This window comes from Dysidea avara, chromosome 8 (genome assembly GCF_963678975.1).
Source record: "Dysidea avara chromosome 8, odDysAvar1.4, whole genome shotgun sequence".
NCBI classification, from domain to species: Eukaryota; Metazoa; Porifera; class Demospongiae; order Dictyoceratida; family Dysideidae; genus Dysidea; species Dysidea avara.
Window position 1 is genome coordinate 34,002,923 of NC_089279.1, and position 25,549 is coordinate 34,028,471.

General features: G+C 37.4%; 2 protein-coding genes across 2 annotated transcripts; one reads left to right on the forward strand and one right to left on the reverse strand.

Moving 5' to 3' along the window:
- Nucleotides 1–5,583: 5,583 nt before the first annotated feature.
- Nucleotides 5,584–7,401, forward strand: LOC136264962 (bone morphogenetic protein 4-like). Its single transcript, XM_066059726.1, has 3 exons — nucleotides 5,584–5,668; nucleotides 6,236–6,502; nucleotides 6,584–7,401. The coding sequence occupies exons 1-3, from the start codon at nucleotides 5,584–5,586 to the stop codon at nucleotides 7,399–7,401; spliced, it is 1,170 nt and encodes a 389-aa protein (XP_065915798.1).
- Nucleotides 7,402–20,441: 13,040 nt separating this feature from the next.
- LOC136264182 (ras-related protein Rab-13-like) lies at nucleotides 20,442–22,315 on the reverse strand. The gene is made up of 2 exons (XM_066058891.1): nucleotides 21,987–22,315; nucleotides 20,442–20,989 (listed from the first exon to the last, which is right to left on the reverse strand). Exons 1-2 carry the CDS (start codon nucleotides 22,185–22,187, stop codon nucleotides 20,561–20,563), a joined length of 630 nt encoding a protein of 209 aa, XP_065914963.1. The 5' UTR covers nucleotides 22,188–22,315; the 3' UTR covers nucleotides 20,442–20,560.
- Between the last annotated feature and the right edge of the window lie 3,234 nt (nucleotides 22,316–25,549).

Below are 25,549 nucleotides of genomic sequence, written 5' to 3' on the forward strand. Positions count from 1 at the left end.
CTTCTAGTTTATTGACCATAATGAAGTTTGCAGTTGAAAGCTGTTTGATGGCTTGTTTATTCTACTAATGATAACTACCACTTGGTTGCTAGGTGATAGTGTATTTTTACAGCTAGGGGAGGGACCATGAATGTTCTGTAGTGAATTCAATTCTGCACACTAAACTGCACAGCACTAACTGATAGCAATAACATTACTTCGCTAGCTTTAGTACAGTTTTGATACAGTAAGACTGGCCAAATAAGAGAGGTTCCATTGTACTCAGATTGTAGGTGCATTGTATTTGATGCCTGCTTGTCACTCTGTAGTTAAGCCAGGAGGATCCACCAGCCTGGCATGTTAGTTTTTTGTACATTCCATTTTTACTTCAGTGCCTGCTTGTTGGGGACTGGTCTCTTGTGTCGTCAGATATCAAGCAAGTTCATTTGGTGCTGGAGGTTAACGAAAGTGAAGGATTAGATCAACATCGACACACACTGATTCACCGTGTTTGTATTTTAGACATATGCGTAAGCAGTGCCAATTCACCGAGACCCATCAGGTGAAACTTCTAGTAGCTCAAATTCCAGTATTATCTCATGGCGGGATTGTTGACAAGGTGTACGGACCGGTGGCTCTGTTATCATTTGTGATCTCAGGTATGTTTCCGGATCAGACTGTTGTAGTGGGACCAAAGTAATATCGAGGTCAATAATGAGATTCATCTGGCCTGGAAAGATCTTAGCATTGTTGTTTATGATATCTTGATTTTTCCAGGATGAGGCATACAGTTATGATGGGAATAAACTAATTCATAGGTTACATGACTGTCACATTTTATAGTCAGAATTTTATTAGTGTTCATATCACAAACAATTAATGTGATGTATTTTGTTATGTAACATGTATAGTAAGTGACATGCAAGATGAAAGCCACAATGGGAGTGGTTAGGGTGGGTAATGCTATGTAGCTACCAGAAGCTTGACAAACGAGTAGACAAGTCACAAATGTTAAGCAAGTTTAATACACCATGTGTGGTATGGCACAAGAATTATGCTTGAAACACCTTCTCTAGTGACTGTACGTTCTTCACGCTTCCACACCTTATTTATAAGACATCTGCCAATTATCAACGCTGCCTTTACATATGGGCCTCAGCAACCTGCACAGCAATCAGTGCCTCAGCAATGGGACAGCGCAAACTGGACCTGGCACCACGAATGCACATAATTGCAGACCTCAACAAAGAGAAGCGAGGTCCTCTGCCCTTCTCTTGCTCCCATTTTAATTAATACTTATCGTACTGATGCTTTTTTGTTTACTGGAGGTCGTACCATCTTTTCTAGTGAAGCAGTAAAACAATTGCGGTCAAAGTAGACCACTAGCTGCTAATAAAAGTGGTTAAAGAAAGTAGTTACTAGATACTGCTATTGTACTATCATTCCAGCTGGAATCATTGATGTTAATTAATGGTAGTGTTTCACAACAATGCTGGCAACATGTTTTGTAAAGATATTTGCCATTTTTAACGGCATATTTGTTTTTTTCTTTGCCCGTCTAGATCTTGATTCATCCTTTTCTTATCTTGGCAACCTAGTTTCCAAGTTTCTCTTGTGCTATGCCTATATTATGTGGTCCATGGACAGATTTTAAGGGTGATTCCAGAATTTTAGTGACAGGTTTCCAAATCAGTTCTTTGTTACATGCACACTTAATCAAGGTGGCGGCTGAAGGCATGCTCCACAGGAAATTTTTAAGTATTTTGAGATTGATGACCATTTCACCACAATAATTATTCTTTATAAGCTGATATGTTAGGAATTGATTGATGGTGTAGGCTACTTATGCTTGCTTATGTTGTCATTAAGAGTTAAGAGGTGAAGCTACCGTATGTGAAGTTTGAAGCATACAACAGACACATGAATGCCATACTGGGGGTATGGTGGCATGCCCCAAGGAAAATTTCAGCTGGTTGTGTTAATTAAACACTCCAGTATATAATTTTAGACTATTTTTACTCAGAAACAATACCAAATGTGACTGTTCTATTAGAGTGGTTTAGAGTATTTAATCTGAACTGCTTTGCAAATTAATACAAAAATGCTTGCCTACACCATAATTATACTACTAATTCTGTTTTCCATATAGCTCAGTAGCATTCAAACTTTCAATAAATATTTTGAACTTTCAGTCAGAATTGCCACTAAATTCAATCTGGAAAAGTTATTTTCAAAATTTCCTTTTGCCTAAATGTTATACATAGTGCAAATTCTAAGTAGCATTCATTCTTTCAGAAATAATTTTAGTCAAAATTCCCACTATGTTAAGTTAATTTTCATTTTTTGGGGGGGAGTAGCTAAGATTTCATGCTACTATTTTCTACCCTCGAATACAATAGTAGCATCCCCACTGAACTGAAAATAAATATTTGCAAATTTCAGTCAGAATTATTACCAGAATCAATCTCAGAATGTTGATTTTTTTGTCCTCCTAGACAGCTCACATTTTGAATTTCACAAAGTGTGCAAAAGCACACTGTCCAGTCACTTCCACCAGTGTGCTACTCTTAGCAAAATCCTAGATCCAACGCTGTGTACTCATTACCATACCTAAATGGTACAGTTTCTAAACTGGGGGGTTGTCTAAGCAACTTGAACCTTTTTGTTTATTGTTATTAGTTTCATTTGTTTAAATTGCGGCTGCTTTTGCATAACTGTTTAGTATACCACAAGGAGATAATATTCATCATATCCTTATTGTTAGGTGAAGTTATGGAACTCCGGTCTCTTTAAAGAACACAATCCAAGGTATATAACTGACATGTACTGTAAAACTAATGGGCTTTGCTTACGATGTAGAAGACTATTACACATTTGAAAGTCTCCAAGAATGGGTTGATGAATTTTGTTCAGGCAATGATTGGGTCTATATTTTGAAGTAGAGCTAGAGCAAATGAGTGAATAGCTTTAGATAAAGTTACATTATTTTGAAACTGGTAAAAATGTTGTGAAAGTTTTTAATGGCTTGATATATAACTGCTATCCATTGAATACAGTTATCTGTCAAAGACACTGAAAATTTATCAAAGTATGTTTTTGTTGCTAGTAGGCATGTTTGTTATATATGTGACCAGGCCTGCAAAAACAGGACATGTGGGAACAAACTACACCCCATCACACTACAGATCTTACCTTAGTATTGGAATAAAGTGTTTGCATTCTAAAACTTTTGTTAAAAAGCCAATTGCGTGTTTAATTAAGTTGGGTTGAAAATTTTATGGCCATAGCATAATGGAATAAAACATTATATTTGGTGAAAGTTTGAAAAAGTAGGAAAAGTTTGTGTGCCCACGTGACCTGTTTTCGCAGGCCAAGTCACATATATTAATTGACTGTATAAGTAATCATTTCCGTATAATACGTAATAGTGCAACCTTACCATAGTAGGCTAATGAGTAAAATACATTTATATACTCTACCAAAGATTCTTAGCATTTTGTAAACAACAATGAGTTTTAATCGAACAAATCACAGGAGCATCTGATAATGTGATTACTGCAAGTGAATGGCTTTAAGTTGACTGTTATATTATAGGACAGCTTCTTAAACTTCCTGCTTCTAAAAACATTTATTGTTTCAGTTTGCTATCTTGTGTGGTGCTAATTGCTGTCATACCCATCACACAACACACACACACACTAACTGTGCTTCCAGTGGTGGATTGATATCAGTAAAGAAATGCAGGTGTAGTTTCTAGGACCATTGCCATGATTGTGCAATCTTAATCTGTTGAAGAGTTCATCAGAATAGGTTGTAGCTACGTACGTTTGTGGCCACAATTCACCTGAGCATTTAATGGAGTGCTAACACTGCATTAAGCATTCTTGCAATTCCTAGTGGGATGAAATTTAATGATCAACAATCATCTTTAGTAAGCATTGAAGGAATTCCGCATCATAGTTGTGTGGCTCCTTGGGAAAATATGTCTATAGAACACAAGATGCCAAGGATCAAGTAATCTGGGAGTTTTTGTGTTTAACATATGCAAATATTTTGACTAGCTACATTTATAGGCTTGAACCTTCACATGGGTCTATCAAATCTACTAAATGATGATCTTGAAGTATTCTACTGTACTTGTGATAGTCACTGCAACCATTACAAAGGAACAAACTACACTTGGGACGGAAAGCCTAGTTTATTGGTTTATACCTGAGGCATTCATTACATTGAACTTCTGGTTTAACATTTTGAGGATTATAATTTACTACTAACTGGATCAAAGTATCAACTGAAGCACCAGATCCTGAGCAGTGTCAAGTTATAGATATTCCCAAGAACACCATTATTGGTCAGAGGGTGGAGTTCACCATCATCACAAGAGACAATAATGGTGATCGTTGTTACAGAGAAGGTGTAGATCAAGTGAGTGTTCAGTTAGAAGGAATCAATAACATTCTACGTATCTTTAAAAGACATTTGACTCACAGTCTCTGTATCTTACAAGAGACTGCTAAAATAAAACTTGAATCTAGAGCATAATAGCTATGGATTAAGATGGACCTCTGTCCCTACAAATAACAAGATCCCATTCAGTGCAGAAGTTGCTCAATATCTAGTTCAAACTGTTGGTTTTAAAAATCGGCTATGGCACTCAAGCCAGTTATTTGAGCCTTTTGGTCCTTCAAGCCATTGGAAATATTGCAGCACACACTAATTGGATAATTATTTTCTGGGTGTCATTCTTAGCAGAGGCTTTAGAACTGCAATGTTTTGCAAATAATATTATCAGGAGGGTAGCTATGTGCTATACTGAATCAGTAATAAGAGGTTTTAATTATTATGTGCTCTAGTGTAGTAACTCACAAAGCTGACAACAGATATTTTAGCTACGTATGATTATGATATATATACATTACAGAAACAGCCAAAATTATGATGCAATTTAAACGTTTTTGCCACAACCAGCCTGAGTTGATAAAAAACCAAGAATGAATATTTCAAAGTTGGGAAGACAGAACAATCATTTGTATCATCAGTGATTAACGTGGACAAACATATCAAACAGTATGTGTGCTTGTTGAATGAATGCTGGATGCTGTACAAGCAAATACTACATCCAGCTAGACATATGAAGTTCCAAGTGAAATGTGTAATTTGAAAAGGTAGAAGACTGCATGTGTGCTTGTGCACACATCATCAATGAGAGAATAACACTGAGTGACATTGGGATGAATTAAATTTATCACACCACACAAGTTAAAATAGAGGAATGGGCAGAGCTAGCATGTCAAAATATCATCTGCACACTTTGTGATAGACTTACACTTGCCTACTATGCACAAAGTTCCCTGTTAGTGAATTTGAAACAAAAGCAAATGCAAGTACTCATCCCGTGATCAGTCTATTCATAACAAGTAAAAAATGAGGTTTACATGATTGTACATTTACAGTAGGAGCTAGCAATTAGAAAGATTAGTGAACATTAACTGGAGTTTACACATGAGCAGCATTCAATACATGATATGCCTCCAAGTGTGAACAGCATGTTGGGCTTTAGCTGCAGCAAACCATTAAGAGTGAGCCATCATGCCACAAACGAAGATGAGAAAAGGAAGAATCCAAGGCTGGCAAAAGAAAGAACTAAGATGGACACGTGCCCCTAGGATTAAGGATGGTGAATATCCAGGTGAGTTTTTCAACAACACATTTTGCACCATACACTAGCATGAATTACGTTCAAAGATTTTGCTGGAATGATTATAATAATAGCATCTACGTAGAACTGCTTACTTTGACCTCTCTAATTATAAACTGTCTGCTTTGACCACAATTGCTTTGACAAATCAAACTGCTCTTAGCAGCTAGACATGTTCACACAGCACACATCAGTGTTAAGCACAGATAGGCGTGTAACATCATATGAATGTAATTATTATGTGACAGTACAAAGCGATGTATGTTGAAAACCACACAGTATAATATTGTGTTGCGTACTTGAAACCTGCGTAGTAAGCATAAAAGTAGCATACAAAGGCTTACCAAACCAGTGCATGCATTGTCTCTCTGCATGCATGTATACGAACTACATATAATTATGCAGGTTACATTACTAAAATCCACTATAAAAGCTGTCTGGGTAGCACTTGTTTTATCAAGTGGTTTGAATTGGCTTTACAAAGGAAAATGACAAAACAAGATATGAAATTCTCAGTGTACTTGTTTGTACTACTACTCACCATCAGTTATTTTACAGTTCACTCAGTTCCCATAAGATATATGGTAGAGGAGCAGCAACCAGTGAAAGTGACTAAAAGGGAAACCAATTTAGACACAAAGAAAATTGATGATAGTATCATGATGCTAAAGACAACTGAATTTGCTCATGAACTAGCCAATACATCTCTGTCCAACTACCTGAAAGATCTATATGTCAACTTCAGCTTTCCCATTGGACCTGCCATCAAAGACCAAATGATCATTCCAGCAAACACAATACGATCATATGAGAATGAAGCAAACAGTAAGTTTTATAGCTAAAGATGTATTGATGAATTCGAACTTGAAGTTATAGTATATCCCTTTAAGTTGTTGTTCTCTACAGGTGCTACAGATGATGGTTGTGGATATTACAAATTTAACATTGACAAGGCCAGTATTGATGGAGAGGAAATAATTCATGCTGAACTACGTCTACTACAGAAGACCTCAATGCCAGGAGACTACCATGAGGTCAATATTTATTACCTGCGCAATGACAACAACATTGACTCACCTCTAAAGCTCACCTTCAAACACACTGACTCTAGTCCAGGATGGAAAACATTTGATGTCACTCCAATAGTTGAGGGCTGGAAACAAGGATGGGTTAACTATGGCTTGAAAGTTGCACTGACTAAAGGAGAACAACAACTGTCATGTGAAGGTGTTTACTCTTCTGGGAAACAAGAAGATATACTGAACACTGAACCTTTGTTAGTTGTGTTCACTCGTGATAACACTAACAAATTCTTGATTGAGACCCTGAAAAATGACAAAAAGGTATCAGTTATAAAGCAAAAAAAAACCAAACGTCAGACCACTAGTGCTATTCAGACATCACATGTGGCATGTCATCTTCAAAAGATGGAGGTTAACAATACTGCCATAAGGGAAGGTAGCATCCATCTGATGATCCCCAAGTTGTTTGATGTTGGAGTGTGTGTGGGTCACTGTCCAAGACTACCAGTAGAATCATTAACTGATTATGCAAGTATTCTTTCCCTCCACTACTACCAGACCAGAGGCCATGAAGGGGCACCAAAGAGGTGTTGTGTACCAACGTATTTTGAGGCAATACCGATGGTGTTCTACAATGAGCTGACTCAGGAGAGCATCTTGAAGAATGGTCCAATTAAAGCCAAGGCATGTGGTTGCGTGTGATGTTTTAAAACTGTCATATAGCTGGAATTTTTATTATGATTTCATATACTATGTAAGCAAGTTACTCACATATAGTGCTTTCATACATGTATGAAGTACCAGCTTTGTTATATACAATATATGTACGAAATTTACAAAATGTGTTTTACACTAATACAAGCATAAGCAGTTAAATTCTTTCCACCTTTGTAGCTGGACCTATGACCATACATAACCCACAGCACATGCCATGCATAATATATCGCTAAACAGCTAACAAATTCAATAGGTAAAACCACATTCCCAAAATGCCAGCATCACAGAGAAATGCCAGTATCACTGTGATTTGCTACCATGGACACTAATGATGTTACTTGCAATGATTACTTATTACATAATAATTAGCACTTAGTCTCTTGTATGCACAATTGCCATAAATCAAACTGCTTTAAGTTGCTAGACATGTTCATACAGCACAGAGAGGCATGTAGAGAGGCTGAGCACAGAGAGGCAAGTAGTATTGTATACATGGATCCTATTTAGCTGACTTGTGTGGCTAACACTTTCCTTTCTGGTAAGAAATTTCACATAGTTTTAGCCACTATGCCACATCATGCACATAAGGCCATAATTGATTGATTGATTGATTGATTGATTGATTGATTGATTGATTGATTATTTAACCTCTGAACAATCAGAAAAGCCATTCTTGTTGGTGTAACAAAAAGACATGTAAATCACAGTCGACAATAATAAACAGGACAACACAAAGCAACTACAGAAACAATAAGAACAACAACAACAGAGATTAAGGATTTGATAGCACAAATGTTCTAGTACCAATGTAGCCATGTCATGCATGACATTAATGAAATCATTAATAGTGTAGAGTTAATTCCTCCTCCAATAAAATGACTAAATGTCACAATAATAGATACCTGCTGTAGTTTGCAGTGCTCAAGAATTTGCATTGTTTCCTAACCATATGCCTACTGGAGATCATACACCACCATTGGTTGCTTTCCCAATACATTACAGCACTACACACATACCTTTTGAAGTGGCATGCAATACCACGTATACTCTCAATGATAATTTCTTTCAGCCTCTGAAAAAAATTAATTCTTTGTTTTGATCACTCATGTTTTTGTTAAAATTCTAATAGCTAGAATGAAGCAACCGTGACGTAGTGGCATCCTCAATCTCAAAGAAGCCATAGAAGGTTGTATACAAGACATATACATACGTACGTGCAACAGTAAGTTTTAAATGAAAAAGGAACAACTTGCAAGTCCCTAGGGAGATAGCATGGCAAAACATTTAAAATTAAGCATCTTGCATATTCACCCACCTACATGAAATCTGTCCAATATTCAAGTGAGCACATAGCCCTTCTTAATCTCTTCTCCATATCCAAGACCAATTATAAGTGCATATCATTTTTTACTTGTAGATCCACATAGCCATTGAGTAGATGTATGTACATACGTACTTGTGAGAATCTATACAAGTGAGAAATCATCTAAGTTTATGAACTGATGTTTTCTACTAATGTGCTCATTAGAAACCTTACTTTTACCTATATTTTAACCACAGTGTATACTTAAAGCCATAATGCCTACCTCTTAGTGCCCGCTTGACTTATTGGATTACCCACTGATTAGAACTACATAAAATTATGTCTGGTAGCTATGTACCTTTGTGTAAAGTGTCTCTAACAGTTTTTAAAATGGGAATCAGGAAACATATTGCTATAGAGACAAAAAAAACAAGAGTCAAACAAGTCAGCATGTTAAACCACCAAATAAGCATGTCAAACAATTGATCAGGTCAAACAGTCAAACTCTTATAAAATCCGAGCACTTGAAAAATTAATGTCACCAACAGATCTCTGTTCATGAGCAAGGTAACAACTATTGTAAGCCAGCAACTATGAGATTGCAAAGCAATATGTAATGCCAGCATCTCTACTGATTTGTACTTTGACAAATCCCACTATTTACATTAAATGGTGTTGACTAATCATATTAGCTACTGTCATACAGAATGTATACCATAGAGTATAGAGATCTGTGAGTTTCTAGGCTTTTTGATTTCTAGATTTTTTATGCTCAACTGTAGTTCTGGAATGGTTCAAGTTGTTGAGTCATTTGACTCTTTAGTTTTATACTGTATATATATATCTAATCAAAAACAGCCAAGCTGTAAAAAAAGGTGCGGCCCCCAAAAAGGCCATGGTGAAAAAAGATGTGAAATCCAAGGTGGCGGCCAAGAAATGGCTGTGATGGTAGGTTAATGGTTACATTTTAATAACAACAATTCAGGTGAATTTGGTGCCAAGACCAAGCGGCACAAAATTCACCTGAATTGTCGTTATTAAAATGTAACCATTAACCTACCATCACAGCCATTTCTTGGCCGCCACCTTGGATTTCACATCTTTTTTCACCATGGCCTTTTTGGGGGCTGCACCTTTTTTTACAGCTTGGCTGTTTTTGATTAGATATCACTTCTTTTTGTATTTGTATACTGCAAAGCCGGCCTATGGCTGGCTTGGGGCTTTTTTAACCCATGTGTTTTTTTCTTTACCACAGGAAGAAGAAAAGAACTTAAAGAAGAATTTTAGTACTTCAATTATTTTTGATTTTATTAGTAATTATACAAATTATATACATATATTTATTACATGCCCATTATTCCCCACAGGATATTTTTTTGCAGCTGATCTCTCTACTGGGTGACTTGAAATGTAGCTGAACTATATACAGGATGGTTTCTTTGTAGCTGAACTCTCTACAAGGTAACCTCTTCTAGCTGGTCTCTCTACAGGGTATTTGTTTCTAGCTGAACTCTCTACAGGGTGATTTTTTTGTAGCTGAACTCTCTGCAGGGTGATTTGTTTGCAGCTGAACTCTCTACATGATGGTTTCTTTGTAGCTGAACTCTCTACAAGGTGACTTCGTCCAGCTGATCTCTCTACGGTGTGATTTGTTTCTGGCAGAACTCTCTACAGGTGATTTGTTCGCAGCTAAACTCTCTACATGGTGGTTTCTTGTAGCTGAACTCCCTACATGATGGTTTCTTTGTAGCTGAACTCTCTACAAGGTAACTTCTTCTCTACAGGGTGATTTATTGTAGTTGAATTCTCTACAAGGTGGTTTGTATGAGGCTGAACTCTCTACATGGCAGTTTCTTTGTAGCTGAACTCTCTACAGAGTGATTTGTTTGCAGCTGAACTCTCTACATGATGGTTTCTTTGTAACTGAACACTCTACAAGGTGACTTCTTCTAGCTGATCTTTCTACAGGGTGAATTGTTGTAGCTGAACTATCTACAAGGTAACTTCTTCTAGCTGATCTCTATACAGGGTAATTTGTTTGTAGTTGAATTCTGTACAGGTGGTTTCTTTGTAGCTGAACTCTTTACAAGGTGACTTCTTCTAGCTGAACTCTCTACGGGGTAATTTCTTTGTAGCTGAACTCTCTATACGATGGTTTCTTTGTAACTGAACTCTCTACAAGGTAACTTCTTCTAGCTGATCTTTCTACTGGGTGATTTGTTTGCAGCTGAACTCTCTACATGGTGGTTTCTTTGTTGCTGAACTCTCTACAAGGTGAATTCTTCTACCTGATCTCTCTACAGGGTGATTTGTTTGTAACTGAACTCTGTACAAGTGCGTTTTTGTGGGTGATCTCACTGCAGGTTGATTTGTTTGTAGCTGAACTCACTAAAGGGTGATTTTGCTTGTAGCTGAACTCCTTGCATTGTATCTAGTTTCTAGCTGATCTCTCTACAGGGTGATTTGTTTGTAGCTGATCTCTCTACAAGTTGATTTGTCTGTAGCTGATCTCTCTGCAGGTTGATTAATTTGCAGCCGATCTCTCTACAAGGTAATTTGTTTGTAGCTGAACTGTCTGTAAAGTGATTTATTTGTAGCTGATCTCTCTGCAGGTTGATTTGTTTTAGCTGAACTCTCTACAGGGTGATTTACTTGTAGCTGAACTCCTTACATTGTGTCTAGTTTCTAGCTGATCTCTCTACAGGATGATTTGTTTGTAGCTGATCTCTCTACAAGTTGATTTGTGTGTAGCTGATCTTTCTACTGGTTGATTTGTTTGTAGCCGATCTCTCTACAGGGTAATTTGTTTGTAGCTGAACTCTGTACAAGGTGCTTTTTTGTAGGTGATTTCACTGCAGGTTGATTTGTTTGTAGCTGAACTCACTAAAGGGTGATTTGCTTGTAGCTGAACTCCTTACATTGTATCTAGTTTCTAGCTGATCTCTCTACAGGGTGATTTGTTTGTAGCTGAACTCTCTATAAGGTGCTTTGTTTGCAGCTGAACTCTCTACATGGTGGTTTCTTTGTTGCTGAACTCTCTACAGGGTGTTTTGCTTGTAGCTACTCTCTACAGGGTGATTTGTTTCTAGTTTATCTCTCTACAGGTTGATTTGTGTGTAACTGATCTCTCTACAAGCTGATTTGTTTGTAGCTGAATTCTCTGCAAAGTGTTTTGTTTGTAGCTGACCTCTCTTCAGGGTGATTTGTATCTAGCTGATCTCTCTACAGGGTGATTTTTTTGTAGCTGACCTCTCTTCAGGGTGATTTGTTTCTATCTGATATCTCTACAGGGTGATTTTTTGTAGTTGACCTCTCTTCAGGGTGATTTGTTTCTAGCTGATCGCTCTACAGGTTGGTTTGTTTGTAGCTGAACTCTCTACACGGTGATTTGCTTGTAGCTGAACTCCTTACATTGTGTCTAGTTTCTAGCTGATCTCTCTACAGGGTGATTTGTTTGTAGCTGATCTCTCTACAAGTTGAATTGTGTGTAGCTGATCTCTCTGCAGGTTGATTTGTTTGTAGCCGATCTCTCTATAAGGTAATTTATTTGTAACTGAACTATCTAAAAGGTGATATGTTTGTAGCTGATCTCTCTGCAGGTTGATTTGTTTTAGCTGAACTCTCTACAGGGTGATTTATTTGTAGCTGAACTCCTTACATTGTGTGTAGTTTCTAGCTGATCTCTCTACAGGGTGATTTGTTTGTAGCTGATCTCTCTACAAGTTGATTTGTGTGTAGCTGATCTCTCTGCAGGTTGATTTGTTTGTAGCCGATCTCTCTATAAGGTAATTTGTTTGTAGCTGAACTCTCTATAAGGTGATTTGTTTGTAGTTGATCTCTCTGCAGGTTGATTTGTTTTAGCTGAACTCTCTACAGGCTGATTTGTTTGTAGCCGATCTCTCTACAGGGTAATTTGTTTGTAGCTGAACTCTCTACATGGTGGTTTCTTTGTTGCTGAACTCTCTACAGGGTGTTTTGCTTGTAGCTGATCTCTCTACAGGGCAATTTGTTTGTAGATGATCTCTCTACAGGGTGATTTTTTTGTAGCTGACCTCTCTTCAGGGTGATTTGTTTCTAACTGATCTCTCTACAGGGTGATTTTTTGTAGCTGACCTCTCTTCAGGGTGATTTGTTTCTAGCTGATTGCTCTACAGGTTGATTTGTTTGTAGATGAACTCTCTACAAGGTAATTTACTTGTAGCTGAACTCCTTACTTTGTGTCTAGTTTGTAGCTGATCTCTCTACAGGGTGATTTGATTGTAGCTGAACTCCTTACATTGTGTGTAGTTTCTAGCTGATCTCTCTACAGGGTGATTTGTTTGTAGCTGATCTCTCTACAAGTTGATTTGTGTGTAGCTGATCTAGGGACCCGCCGATTATGGTGGTATAATTTTGAGCATGATAGGTACCTAAAAGCATTGAGCATAATGCCAGCATAATAGCTTAAATATTTGTACGATAGCATAAATTCTTGCTGGAAAAATGACAATTGCACAATAAGATCGATATACTCTAATAGAGCAGTCAGTAGCTCTAATAGAACAATCATGAAACTGACTGTTCTATTAGAGTATATCGATCTTTTCTCTTACATGCAGCAAGAATTTATTATTTGCGTTCTAACCACTCATTTTTTTCTTTCTATACAGTGTTAAACTAGTAGCAAAGCATATGAACTAAGGCATGAAGATTGAGCATAATCGAGCATAATAGGTAAATATTGAGCATTAATTTAAGTATAATAGGTGAACTTTGAGCAGTGCAGCATAGCATAATAGGTAAAATTATAAGCATAATCGGCGGGTCCCTAAGCTGATCTCTCTGCAGGTTGATTTGTTTGAAGCCGATCTCTCTACAGGTAATCTGTTTGTAGCTGAACTCTCTATAAGGTGATTTGTTTGTAGCTGATCTCTCTGTAGGTTGATTTGTTTTAGCTGAACTCTCTACAGGGTGATTGCTTGTAGCTGAACTCCTTACATTGGGTCTAGTTTCTAGCTGATGTCTCTACAGGGTGATTTTTTGTAGCTGAACTCTCTTCAGGGTGATTTGTTTCTAGCTGATCTCTCTACAGGTAGATTTGTGTTGATTTGTTCATTGCTGATCGCTCTAAAGGTTGATTTGTTGTAGCTGAACACCCTGCAAAGTGTTTTGTTTGTAGCTGATCACTCTAAAGGGTAATTTGTTTGTAGCTGAACTCTCTCCACAGTGACTTGTGTGTAGCTGAATTCTGTGTAACTGAATTCTCTAGAGAGTGACTTAATTGTAGCTGAATTCTCTACACAGTGCATGACTTGTTTATAGCTGAACTTTCTTCAGTGTGACTTGTAATGTTCTGAATCTCTATAGTGAGATATTTGTAGCTTAACTCTCCACATGGTGACTTGCTTCTTGCTGAACTGTCTATAAGATTAACTGTTTGCAGCTAAACTCCCTACAGAATAACTTGTGATGTAATAAAATTCTATAATGGAGTAAATAAATTAGCCGAATGCTCTATTAGGGTGACTGTTCTATTAGAGTATCTCGATCTCGCATTTGCTACACGGAGTTGGCTTTCGAATCATAACTCAGTGGTTTGTAATCCGATTCTTCTGTACTACTGCAAGAACTTTCTATGAAGATTATTCCAGATGTACACCGATTTTCAGCTCATTGCTCTAAGCGGTTTGCCTAGTAGGCGTGAAAACTAACACTTTTTTATTCATAAAAATCGATCGCATAATTGTGACACAGGTTGGGTTTTGTGTCATATCTCCGTAGTCTTTATCTCGATTCCTTTCAAACCACCAAAAGGCACTCCTACGATGGTTACTCCATCTACATAGCAATTTTCAACTCATTCCATGAAGCGGTTTACCCTGTAGGCGTGACAACAAATCGATCTTGTTTAACGCGAATAATCGGTCATAACTCCTGAACCATTCATCGGATTTGTACCAAATTTGATGCTAGGATTCGCCTTTGGACTCCCTTTCTGTGTGCCAAATTTCAAGGCGATCGGAGTACGCGTTTGCTTGTTATAGCAATTTTTGCAAGTGTGCGAAAAGACGAAGAAGAAGAAAAAAAAACGAAGAAAAAAAACCAAACTTTGGCAGCTCGTATCTCGGAAATGGCTGGAGCGATTTCCTTCAAATTTGGAATGTAGACTCCCTTGGCTGGCGGACAACTGTGTAGCAAATTTGGTTCCAATCAGATAAGTGATCACCGAGATACAAAGGTGTGAAAATGACGTTTTCGTTCTTCCTGTCAATATACTCACGGTGTGGCGCGCCGGCTTCTTGGGCCGCACGACACACTATCGTGTGTCTTGATATATATAGAGAGATATCTATTCCCACCATTCTATAAATTTAGAATAAAAGTGTATATAGTAGCTATGCAACTGTCCAAATTGACTACCCTCAGGGTGTGATATTGTTGATGCATAGTATTATGACCTAGCTTACCAGCTGACTGTGGTTGGAGGGGTATTGTTGGTACCAGTTAACTGTTGCTGGTGGGTGTTCATTGAAAGTAAAAGTGAATTCACCAACAGACTGCTGGCTGTTAGTAGAATATTGTTGTGACCTTACCAGCTAATAGAATATTGTTGACAGTATAATGTGACCTTACCAGTTAACTGTTGTTGGTGGAGTATTGCCGATAATGTAAGTGACCTTAGCAGCTATATAACTGCTATTGATAAGTGGAGTATCATCACATAATTTTCTAACAACAATACTCCACCAACAACAGTCAGCTGGTAAGTTCACTTATACAATCAGCAATACTCCACCAACAACAGTCAGCTGGTAAGTTCACTTATACAATCAACAATACTCTACCAACATCTGGTAAGGTAATTTATACCATCAACAATACTCCACCAACAACAGTAAACTGATAAGGTCACTTATACCATCAACAATACTCCACCAACACCAGTCAGCTGGTAAGGTCACTTAATTATATCATCAAAAATACTCCACCAACAACTGGTAAGGTCATTTATACCATCAACAATACTCCACCAACAACAGTCAGCTGACAAGGTCACTTATACCATCAACAATACTCCACCAACAACAGTAAACTGATAAGGTCACTTATACCATCAACAATACTCTACCAACACCAGTCAGCTGGTAAGGTCACTTATATCATCAAAAATACTCCACCAACAACTGGTAAGGTCATTTATACCATCAACAATACTCCACCAACAACAGTCAGCTGACAAGGTCACTTATACCATCAACAATACTCCACCAACAACGGTCAGCTGGTAAGGTCACATAATTTTGTATAGCATACTGTATGTGGCCTTGCATGTGTGACCTTATCCAGCTGACTGCTGTAACATTTAGCTGATAATATATATCAGCTGATTGTTGTTTAGTGTGAGACATCTATTAGTGGCCTTAGCTTACCACCTGATTGACACTCGATTTAATGGTTGATAGTGAATAATTAGTGGCAGCCATCCAAGCTTACAACAGTAGGCATACTCTTGCAAATAAAATACTAGCTAGCTACATGAATAACTGCAATTGATTTTGTCAATGACACACATTCACTAATTGTGACCAGATTTGTGAAAAGCGGTCATCCACACGCACACACACACAACACAACACATAACACAACATAACACAACATAACCTACACATAACACAACATAACTCACACATAACACCACACACACACACACACACACACACACACACACACACACACACACACACACACACACACACACACACACACACACACACACACACACACACACACACACACACACACACACACACACACACACACACACACACACACACACACACACACACACACACACACACACACACACACACACACACACACACACACACACACACACACACACACACACACACACACACACACACACAAATTCTATGAGCTTGGAGGACCATAAGTTCAGGGGCGGATTAAGGGGAGGAGCTATCGGGGCTTCCCCTTTCACTTCAGACTTTACTTGATCAATATGCTAAAGATTGTGATGATCTTTTGTATTATAATAATGACTAATAGTACAAATACTCCATCTTTTCAAGGAATGATTTTACTGGATTTGTGCTAAAGGTTATCCAACAAGGGCCCGGATCACTGGGATCAGCAATGGGGGTGTACAAGATTGAGATAATCTAATAGAACAGTCGCCTAACTACTCTAATAGAACATTCAGCAGATACATAATAGTTGGCTCTGCTATGGAATTTATCTATATCTGTCTGCACTTTAAGATGTGTCTGTACATACAATGAAGTGCATTGGTCTATTTAAAAGGCCTTCATTAATCACTGATTCATCTACTTGTACAGTCATTATGTATGGCAATACTTAATTCAAGTATACATATGCCACTGAAATGCTCTCAGATTCAATCTCGTATCATTCAAATTTCAAAAATTTCCAGTTTCAATTACATTATTATTCTAACATGCACCTGTTGTTGTGCAATTGTGAGAGGGTGTTGGTTTTCTGAACCTACCAAACCTTTTCATTAACAAATGCTGCAGAGCTATACCTATAATCTGAAGGACAGTATATAAAATATTTATAGGCAAATTATAAGCATTTGTGTGTGGAAAATGTCTCCAAATTGCAGTGTTTTGGCATGTCCCCCCCCCCCAAACCCCCTAGTTCCAGCATACTTTACATGCTGGAAGGTGTGCTTTGCACGTCTTCACATGAGAAATTAGTACCTAGAGTTAGCCCCTCCTTTTGTAAATCTTAAATCTGCCCCTGAACTTTTAGGCTAGTGTTCAAACATTTTTAATTCACAGCATCCATATTAGACCATGTTGGTGCTCACTACTGACCAGGTTTCAATTATTAAGTCAATAGCTTTTTCCCAGTTAAAGTTATAAATCATCAAAAGTTTATAAATTGAATGTATGTGGAAGACCCCTTTTGCAAATCTGGTCACCAAGACAAGTAAATTCTGATTCAATGAATTTGAAGCTATAGGTCCTGTCTGTAGGATACATTGATCGTGACCTTATTAGCCAAGTGGATGCTCTTGAAGGGGTATCAGTTGTAGATATAGTCTGTGTTCAACTGAGCTTTGTAATAACTTTGCACAGTCAGACCTCCAGTGTAAATCCTGACACTGTTTATCACGAAAATGCTTTAAAATGAACAAGTGATTTACATAAATGGAAGACATAGATACCTGTAAATATACAGTGCTTGTGCCAAAATATTTTGAGAGAGGACGCATGTTCATGTTCATGCAGATATAATTATGTGTGTGTGTGTGTGTGTGTGTGTGTGTGTGTGTGTGTGTGTGTGTGTGTGTGTGTGTACATGTGCGTGTGTGTGTGTGTGTGTGTGTGTGTGTGTGTGTGTGTGTGTGTGTGTGTGTGTGTGTGTGTGTGTGTGTGTGTGTGTGTGTGATAATTAGTTATAAAGCTGACTATTGTTGGTGGTGTATTCATGTTACTTGTGGTTTCCCTATAGCTATGTAGGTACATAGAATATCACCATATATCACCATTGTTTGAATAAGGTTTACCAAGCCTCAGTATTTATGTGCAACCTGTAAAATAATCATGTACATGCAATACTATTAACTGTTGTAATTCTGTGCGTTGAAAGATTTAAATAAATAAATGAAACTGCAAAGTACATCAACCACTATACAGTAAAACCATGCACCACTGATATTACATATTTCACACTAACCATTCATAAAGGATGCATACATCTCTACACAGGTCAGCCAATAATTTAATAATTTATTATTTGTAAACACAGCCCCAAAGCATGGTCTGCTTAAAAGCTTATTAGCTATGTCATACTTTTTTGACACAAGTTAAAGAAAAACAACCATCAAACTATATGATAATAATGTGTATTAACCCCAAATGTGGTATATCATCTTCAAAAGATGGAGGTTAGCAACACTGCCATGCGTAAGTGCAGGCAATGTCCATCTGATTATCCCCAAGTTGTTTGATGTTGGAGTATGTGGGGACCACTGTCCAAGACTATACCAGTAGGACAAATCAAGTATTCTTAACTACCTTAGTTATTACACAGTTTGAGATTGAGAAACCATTGCACTGTACACAAAGTAAGACATCATGTACATTAACTTATAATCATATTGTTTTCGGCGTCACTTTTCACACAATAAAAATCAGTGAGTTTCATAATAAAAACTTTTGTGTAAAGATGATTATTTTTGCATAATTATAACAAAAAAGCCAATTACAGTAACTGGTTATTTCAAAAATAGAGATACACAGTTACAGTACAGTCACAGCTTTTAAATGTCAGATGCGCAACAAACATTAAATATATAGTTCTGCTATATCATCATTGGTTGCTTGTATATCACACAGAGATTCTGTGTCACCATTCTAGTTCTCAATTTACAAATTTTCAAAATAATGTGCATGCATGCACAATACACCATAACAGTTTCCCCTTTGGAATTCCATTCTCCACCTTTTGGCATTTTATGTGAATTAAGGAAGCGGTGGTGCAAATCCAGCTAAGGACTTTGGCTTAATTGCCCATCTACATTCTCTAGGGGGAAAGCACTTGCAGATTACCTTAATCACTATATCAATTGAAGCACCATGTCATACTACTTTACGTCTGCTTATATCTTTTAGGTCAACCTGCAACTGTGATCAACCTCAACAAAATCTCTCTACAGTAACATTGGATCAAGTATCAAGATGAGGTGAAGAGTTTAAAACCCACAATTGAAATATATACAATATAAAATCAACTTCACAGAATTATATGCATATAAAAAAAAAAAAACCTCCAACAAGTTGTTTGAAAACTCCTTTGAAAAATACGATTTTTACCCTCTTATTGATTCCTAGCTTTTCCCTTATTGCTCTTTTTTTGCCCATCTGTACTTTAGATGCAATTGCACTTGTACTGTAGCTACATGGGCACCACCTAAATCTGCCTTTGCCATGTTAACTGCAAAGTTCAATACAACTTGAACTTACACCATCTTTAATATAGGGGCACATTGCTAATTCTTATGGCTTCATAATGATGGTTTTCATTGATATCTGCTTGCTTTCCACTTCCTTTTCTATCAGATGTGTTTGTGCTACTTACTGTAAAAAACATCATCTCAAGTTAGAAGTAAAAACGTTTGTGGCCAAATATTTGTACAACTCTACAAAATTTGAATCCAGTCTCTTGGTTCCATGCTTCATCATCTGCAACCTAAACATATTTGTAACAAAAAGTATGGAAGTAATGTTGGAAGTAATGTTTGACGTACTTGTTCATATGAGCTATTGTAAAGCATAAGTTTGCCTTCTCCTTAATATATGGAGGAAACCATCCTTAATTAAGCAAGAAAGCATCAACCTTTGAGCATTTATGAAACTATTGCAAATGCATTGATTTAATAAGATGTGATGTAATTTCATAAGATACTAACTACATCTTGCACTGTGGAATGTAGACTTCCCTATTTTTCAATGCACATTTGTGCTTGTAACATAGTACAATAATCTCTTGGTGGATGTTACCAAAATTTGAGAGAAAATATCATTACAATGACAATGAAATGTCTGCTTGTAAAAAACTGGTAGAAGTACTCTAATAGAACAGTCAACTATTCTCTAATAGAATATCCATCATCAAATCTCTTCTAAACTATAAGAAACAGTGAGTACATATAGAGTCCATACGCATGCTTAGCTATTAACCTCAACAACAGTTCCCATAGACCTTTGCCAGTACATAGAATCACTTGTACATAATAAATTATAATTATTGGCTGTATCCATGTTGTTCTAACATACATTTGTATATGCAAACGTGACAAACAGCTGTCAGTTAGCAACAAATACACTTTGATGATTTTTCAATATCTGTGACAGGTGTATCAGTATTACTCCCCTCTGGCACTTTGGTTCTACGATGGTGGATAACAGCTATTAAGTCATTGAATGTTTTCATAACATTTTCACCAGTCTTAGCTGACACAAAATGAAGTTGCTTCACCTGTAGTTCCTTAGAGAGTGCCTTAACTTGTTCTTCCTCTATCTCACATGGAAGATCGCACTTGTTGCCAATTAGAGCCCGTTCAAGTGAGTCTAAATTATCAATTCGATAAACTAGTTCCTCATTCCACTCTTGAAGATTTTGAAATGTGTAACTGTCTTCTACGCTGAAAACGAACAAGACTCCATCAGTATTTCTATAAAAGTAGCCAGGCTTGCATTCTCGAAAATTCTGTGGTTTGCCCATATCCCATAACATCACCTGTAAGGTTGTGAAGGCTACAGCTATTTAGGTGTGGTACAGTTTTATGACAAAATATAATGGGAACTTATAGTTGCGTCATTTACAAACATAAACAGCAAATGGGAGTCTGAAGTCCGGCCTCCCCCTTGGTTTATAACCCCTGCTCCCCAGAATAATACCTCACTGAAATTATCCTTCTTAGAGTGGGGCTGAAAACCGTGAAAAAGATTGATATACCCCCAAAGAATGCTTAAATACCTTAACAGAGCAGTCAAAGCTCATCATAAAAACATGCCTTAAAAGCAGTATAAAATTGATCTATAGTGGGAATCAAACCACTGACTAGTCTGGCGCCGCCCGCCCCTTCGCAAAAAGTAAGGGTCTGGTGAAATACAGATACTAAATCATTTCTAGCGCCCAGATTCGGCGCTAGCCAATTAGTGCATGCCAATGACGTTCACACAGAAATCGCCTTGGCAACACAATGCTTTTGTTCGAATTGAAGTGCAATCATCTGACGTAACAAGCATTACATGAGCTGTCTAATTGAATTCCTTTTGAAATGATTAGGTATTTGTATTTCACCAGACCCTTACTTTTTGCGAAGGGGCGGGCGGCGCCAGACTAACCACTGACCTCTTACTTTGAAAACTATACCACTGTACCAAGTGTTTCCATGTGTCTAAAAACTGTTTTGTACTGCTTACATATGCTTATTAATTAACCCTGTAGTGCAACAGCCTTTTATTCTTAAAACTTTGCCAAAAGAGCTTTATTGATCATGACTGCAAATATACTTTTTACTTTAAAAGTTGATGTTTTAGTCAAACTGTACCTAGAAATTAATTCTGGTGAACTTTGAGACATCGGGAAACTAATATAAGGACCCCTGCTGCCAGAGATTCTATACTCTGGTCTGCTGCTGCTGCTTGCTGCTGCTACCGTGCTGCTTGCTGCTGCAGCAGCAGTTTTAAGTTATGCATATCAGTAGTATATTCAAGCTACAACAACTCACGTTCACTTCATCATCTCCTACAGTGGTTGTGTAGTACATGTTATCATAGTACGACGTACCACAGTCGTAATCTTCGATGAATTCACCAGTTCTTATCCTGTTGAACAATGAAGTCTTACCGACACCAACTTCTCCTAGTAAAATTATTTTGTAACTGAACTGACGAGGGCTTTTCTGTGGCTCAGGCGGAGATGAAGCCATTATTATAGTCAGGTGACGTCACTACGCTAGAGTCCTACGAACAGGAAGATTGTCTCAAAAGTCGATACCCTGAAATCAGCAAAGAGAATTCTCAGTGAAGTCTTACAGAAGAACGACATAATTGTCTGTGGAGGACCAAACCACAAATTAACCAAATATAGCTAGGCACGTGTTCCAAATATGCTACCGTATTACCAAGAGTAAATTGGTATTACCAACCTTTGCCTAGTCTCGCGTGGTCAGACCGCTTTTTTTCCTTTTTTGAGTGATGGTCGGCTTTTTTTCCGCCGACCATCACTCAAAAAAGGAAAAAAAGCGGTCTGGCCACGCGAGACTAACCTTTGCCAACCAGATACAAGTGCACTGCAAATGTGGTGCTTCATTATTATTATTATTTGTTTACTGTACAGAAACCTCCATATGGAGTATATAGTACAACAGATTAAATTAAGAATAAATTATAGTGATGGTACTTAGCTACAATTAATACATTGTTTAAATGTGTTTAAGGTAGGTGATTCCACAGTACTGCTAGATAGGTTATTCCATAATTTAATTGTAGAGGGGTAATAAGAGTAAAGGTAAGAATCAATTCTGGAGTGTGGCTGCAAAAATCGTTGATCGTGACCTCGTGTTTGGCTTGCTGTTGGGATTAAATAGGTTCCATTTTCATAAAGTCCTACATCTAAAACTCTGGTGTACAGCATAGCAGGCCTTTAAATAACTAAACAGATAGACCCCACCCCGGCTTAAAGTACTTACTCTTCATACAAAAATGATAATTCGGAAGAACAAGCTAGCTATGAGTTATTGTTATTAGAGCTTTACAGTGACCTTTGAAGATCCAATAAAAACTTAGCTTTTAATACAAAAAAATTATTCTAGTATAGGAAAACAACAATAAATTACATAAAATACATGGTTATAACAGCAACCCCCCTTGCTCTGAGTTGGCTTTTTGCCAGTACCAGATCCTACACTGTCAACCTGCACTATGTCACTTCTGTGTGCTTGTGTCGCTAATGTGTATGAGGTTGCTGTCTGATGTGTTGTTTCTTGTGGATAGCACTGTGAAAGACTTCATTACATTATGACCAGTCTTAGCCGACTCTAAGCCGAGACAGAATAAAACAACTTTGTCTGTAGCTGCTCACAGCATGCCTCCACTCTTGATTTCTCTACTTCATTGGGTAGGTCACACTTGTTCCCAGTTAGAGCCCATTTGAAGGAACCCATATAAACATGTTGTGAAACTTGTGATGCATCATCAATCCACTCCTGAAGGTTTTCAAATGTATGATTGTCTTCTAAACAGTAGACCAAGAGAGCTCCATCAGCATTTCGGTAGAAATTGTTGGTCAATGTTCTAAATCTTTCACCACCGCATGTGTTCCACAGTGATACCTGTTAACAAAACCATGATGTGACATATTATGATTTTAGGGCATACACACACATACCTGACTATTCTATTAGAGTACTATATCACCGACTGTTCTATTAGAGTGTTTAGTGTTTACAGAGCATTGGTAGCATCCGCCCACTTAGCAACTTCAATTTCTAACTACTTTGCAACTACAGAACCAAGTGGCAAAAAGTTAGAAGCGCAATTAAAATTGTCCCAACAATAAGCAAAATGTTTGTAAATCTAAAAACTCGTAAGCTACCACCATGGATTGAAATATAAATAAATGATACCAATAAGACCACCCAGATCCTCCGAAGGTACATGGTGGTCTCCCCCAAGCCTTACAAGCCCATTTTTGAGTGACTTGCAACCGAAAGAAGTCACTGTAAACAAAGAAACTTCTCACTTTCTCAAATAGTTGGCCTAATGGCCAATGTAATAGCAGTTAGTGAAATGTGCTTATAACTACACCAACTACATGAAGTTTTAATTGTGGGTTTGAATTTAAATAGCTTGTCTTGGCAATGTGTTTTCTAGATATACAACTCACATCCCCACAATTTTAATTACAAACACAATGACAACTTGTATTTCACTAAATGACAAGCATCACTGGAAAATATATTGCCAATTCCAGAATCTGAAGGAAACACCTGTGTTTTCACGCTAGGGCAATAATATGGATTAATATACACACATGTGGGTTCGAAGTGTGACTTCACACGTTACACAAGAGCCCACCAGTGCATATATAAGTCAACCATGTGTGAGATACTCAGTGCATTCTACACTTAAACAATGAATGTAAATGAATGTATATTTTTACCATTCACCAAGGTGCATAATATCATGATCATGCTATGGCCCAAAATGTGACCAGACATTGTTTGGTTTTGGGGCAGCATTAATTGCTTTAGCCTTTGTGCTGGATACATGTTGATCAACTACATACAGGTGTACGGTAATTACAATCATTAACTGGGGGTACAGTATTGAAGGTCCGCTAGCTCTGGGCTAGCGGCCATTAAAAGAAAAAAATACTTACAGTAGTTGAATTACTCACACTAAGGGGGTTGGGGAGTATTGGAGCATCTACTACATGGGCATACAAAATGGTACGTACAAGGGTTGTCATATCTAAAGTAGAAAAAAATGTGTCCATAGAAAATTCTAGTCTTGCTAGTTTTGATAGATAGAGATAAATCAGTTGTGGGTAGGACGTTCCATAATTAAGGGATTCTATTGAAGAAGATATGTCTACTTATAATACTACTGTTCTGAACATGATTCATTTTACCACTTGTTGAAAACCTAGGTCCAGTCATGGATTTTTTCTCCTTTCTCCACCTTTTCAAATACACCTTATGTAACAACTTTAAAATGGCTGTAGGACCAGGTGTCCTACAGACCTTCAGCACTTGTGCTGTAAAGTGTTAATTTGAATGAATAAATAAATACAATTTGTTGCAATCTCTTAATCAGCTATTTTATACAAGTACACAGAAAAATTTGGAATTTTCAACTAGAGTAGGGACAATAGCACATTGATAAAAAGTTCTGAAACAAGCTGGAGTAGTGCACAATATTAAATCTCAGTAAAACAATAAGAAGTCTCATATCTCTACTGTGCACTTCTTATTGTTTTACTGTGATTTAATATCGTGCACTACTCCAGCTTGTTTCAGTACTTTTTATCAATGTGCTATTGTCCCTACTCTAGTTGAAAATTTCAAATATTTCTATGTACTTGTTTGTTAACTTTCTTTGTAAATAATTATGACTGGTGAACCCATGCATATTGCATTTGAAATGATGCCGCATGCTCCAGCTATATCAATTATCATCTTAACAGTGAAATATCCATTACGCTTCGTTGTCAGCTATGTTCAACCCGTTACACAGCATTTCGGATCAAGAACTGTTCAAAAAGCACCTCTGCAATCAATGCATACCA

Bases quoted from the DNA above. Each gene is read 5' to 3' on its own strand.
- LOC136264962 (XM_066059726.1), top strand. From the start codon at position 5,584: ATGAGAAAAGGAAGAATCCAAGGCTGGCAAAAGAAAGAACTAAGATGG. The intron at 5,669-6,235 runs GTGAGTTTTTCA...GTTATTTTACAG, and splicing joins TAAGGATGGTGAATATCCAG to TTCACTCAGTTCCCATAAGA. The intron at 6,503-6,583 runs GTAAGTTTTATA...TGTTCTCTACAG, and splicing joins ATATGAGAATGAAGCAAACA to GTGCTACAGATGATGGTTGT.
- LOC136264182 (XM_066058891.1), bottom strand. From the start codon at position 22,187: ATGGCTTCATCTCCGCCTGAGCCACAGAAAAGCCCTCGTCAGTTCAGT. The intron at 20,990-21,986 runs GTGAGTTGTTGT...ACAACCTTACAG, and splicing joins TAGGAGATGATGAAGTGAAC to GTGATGTTATGGGATATGGG.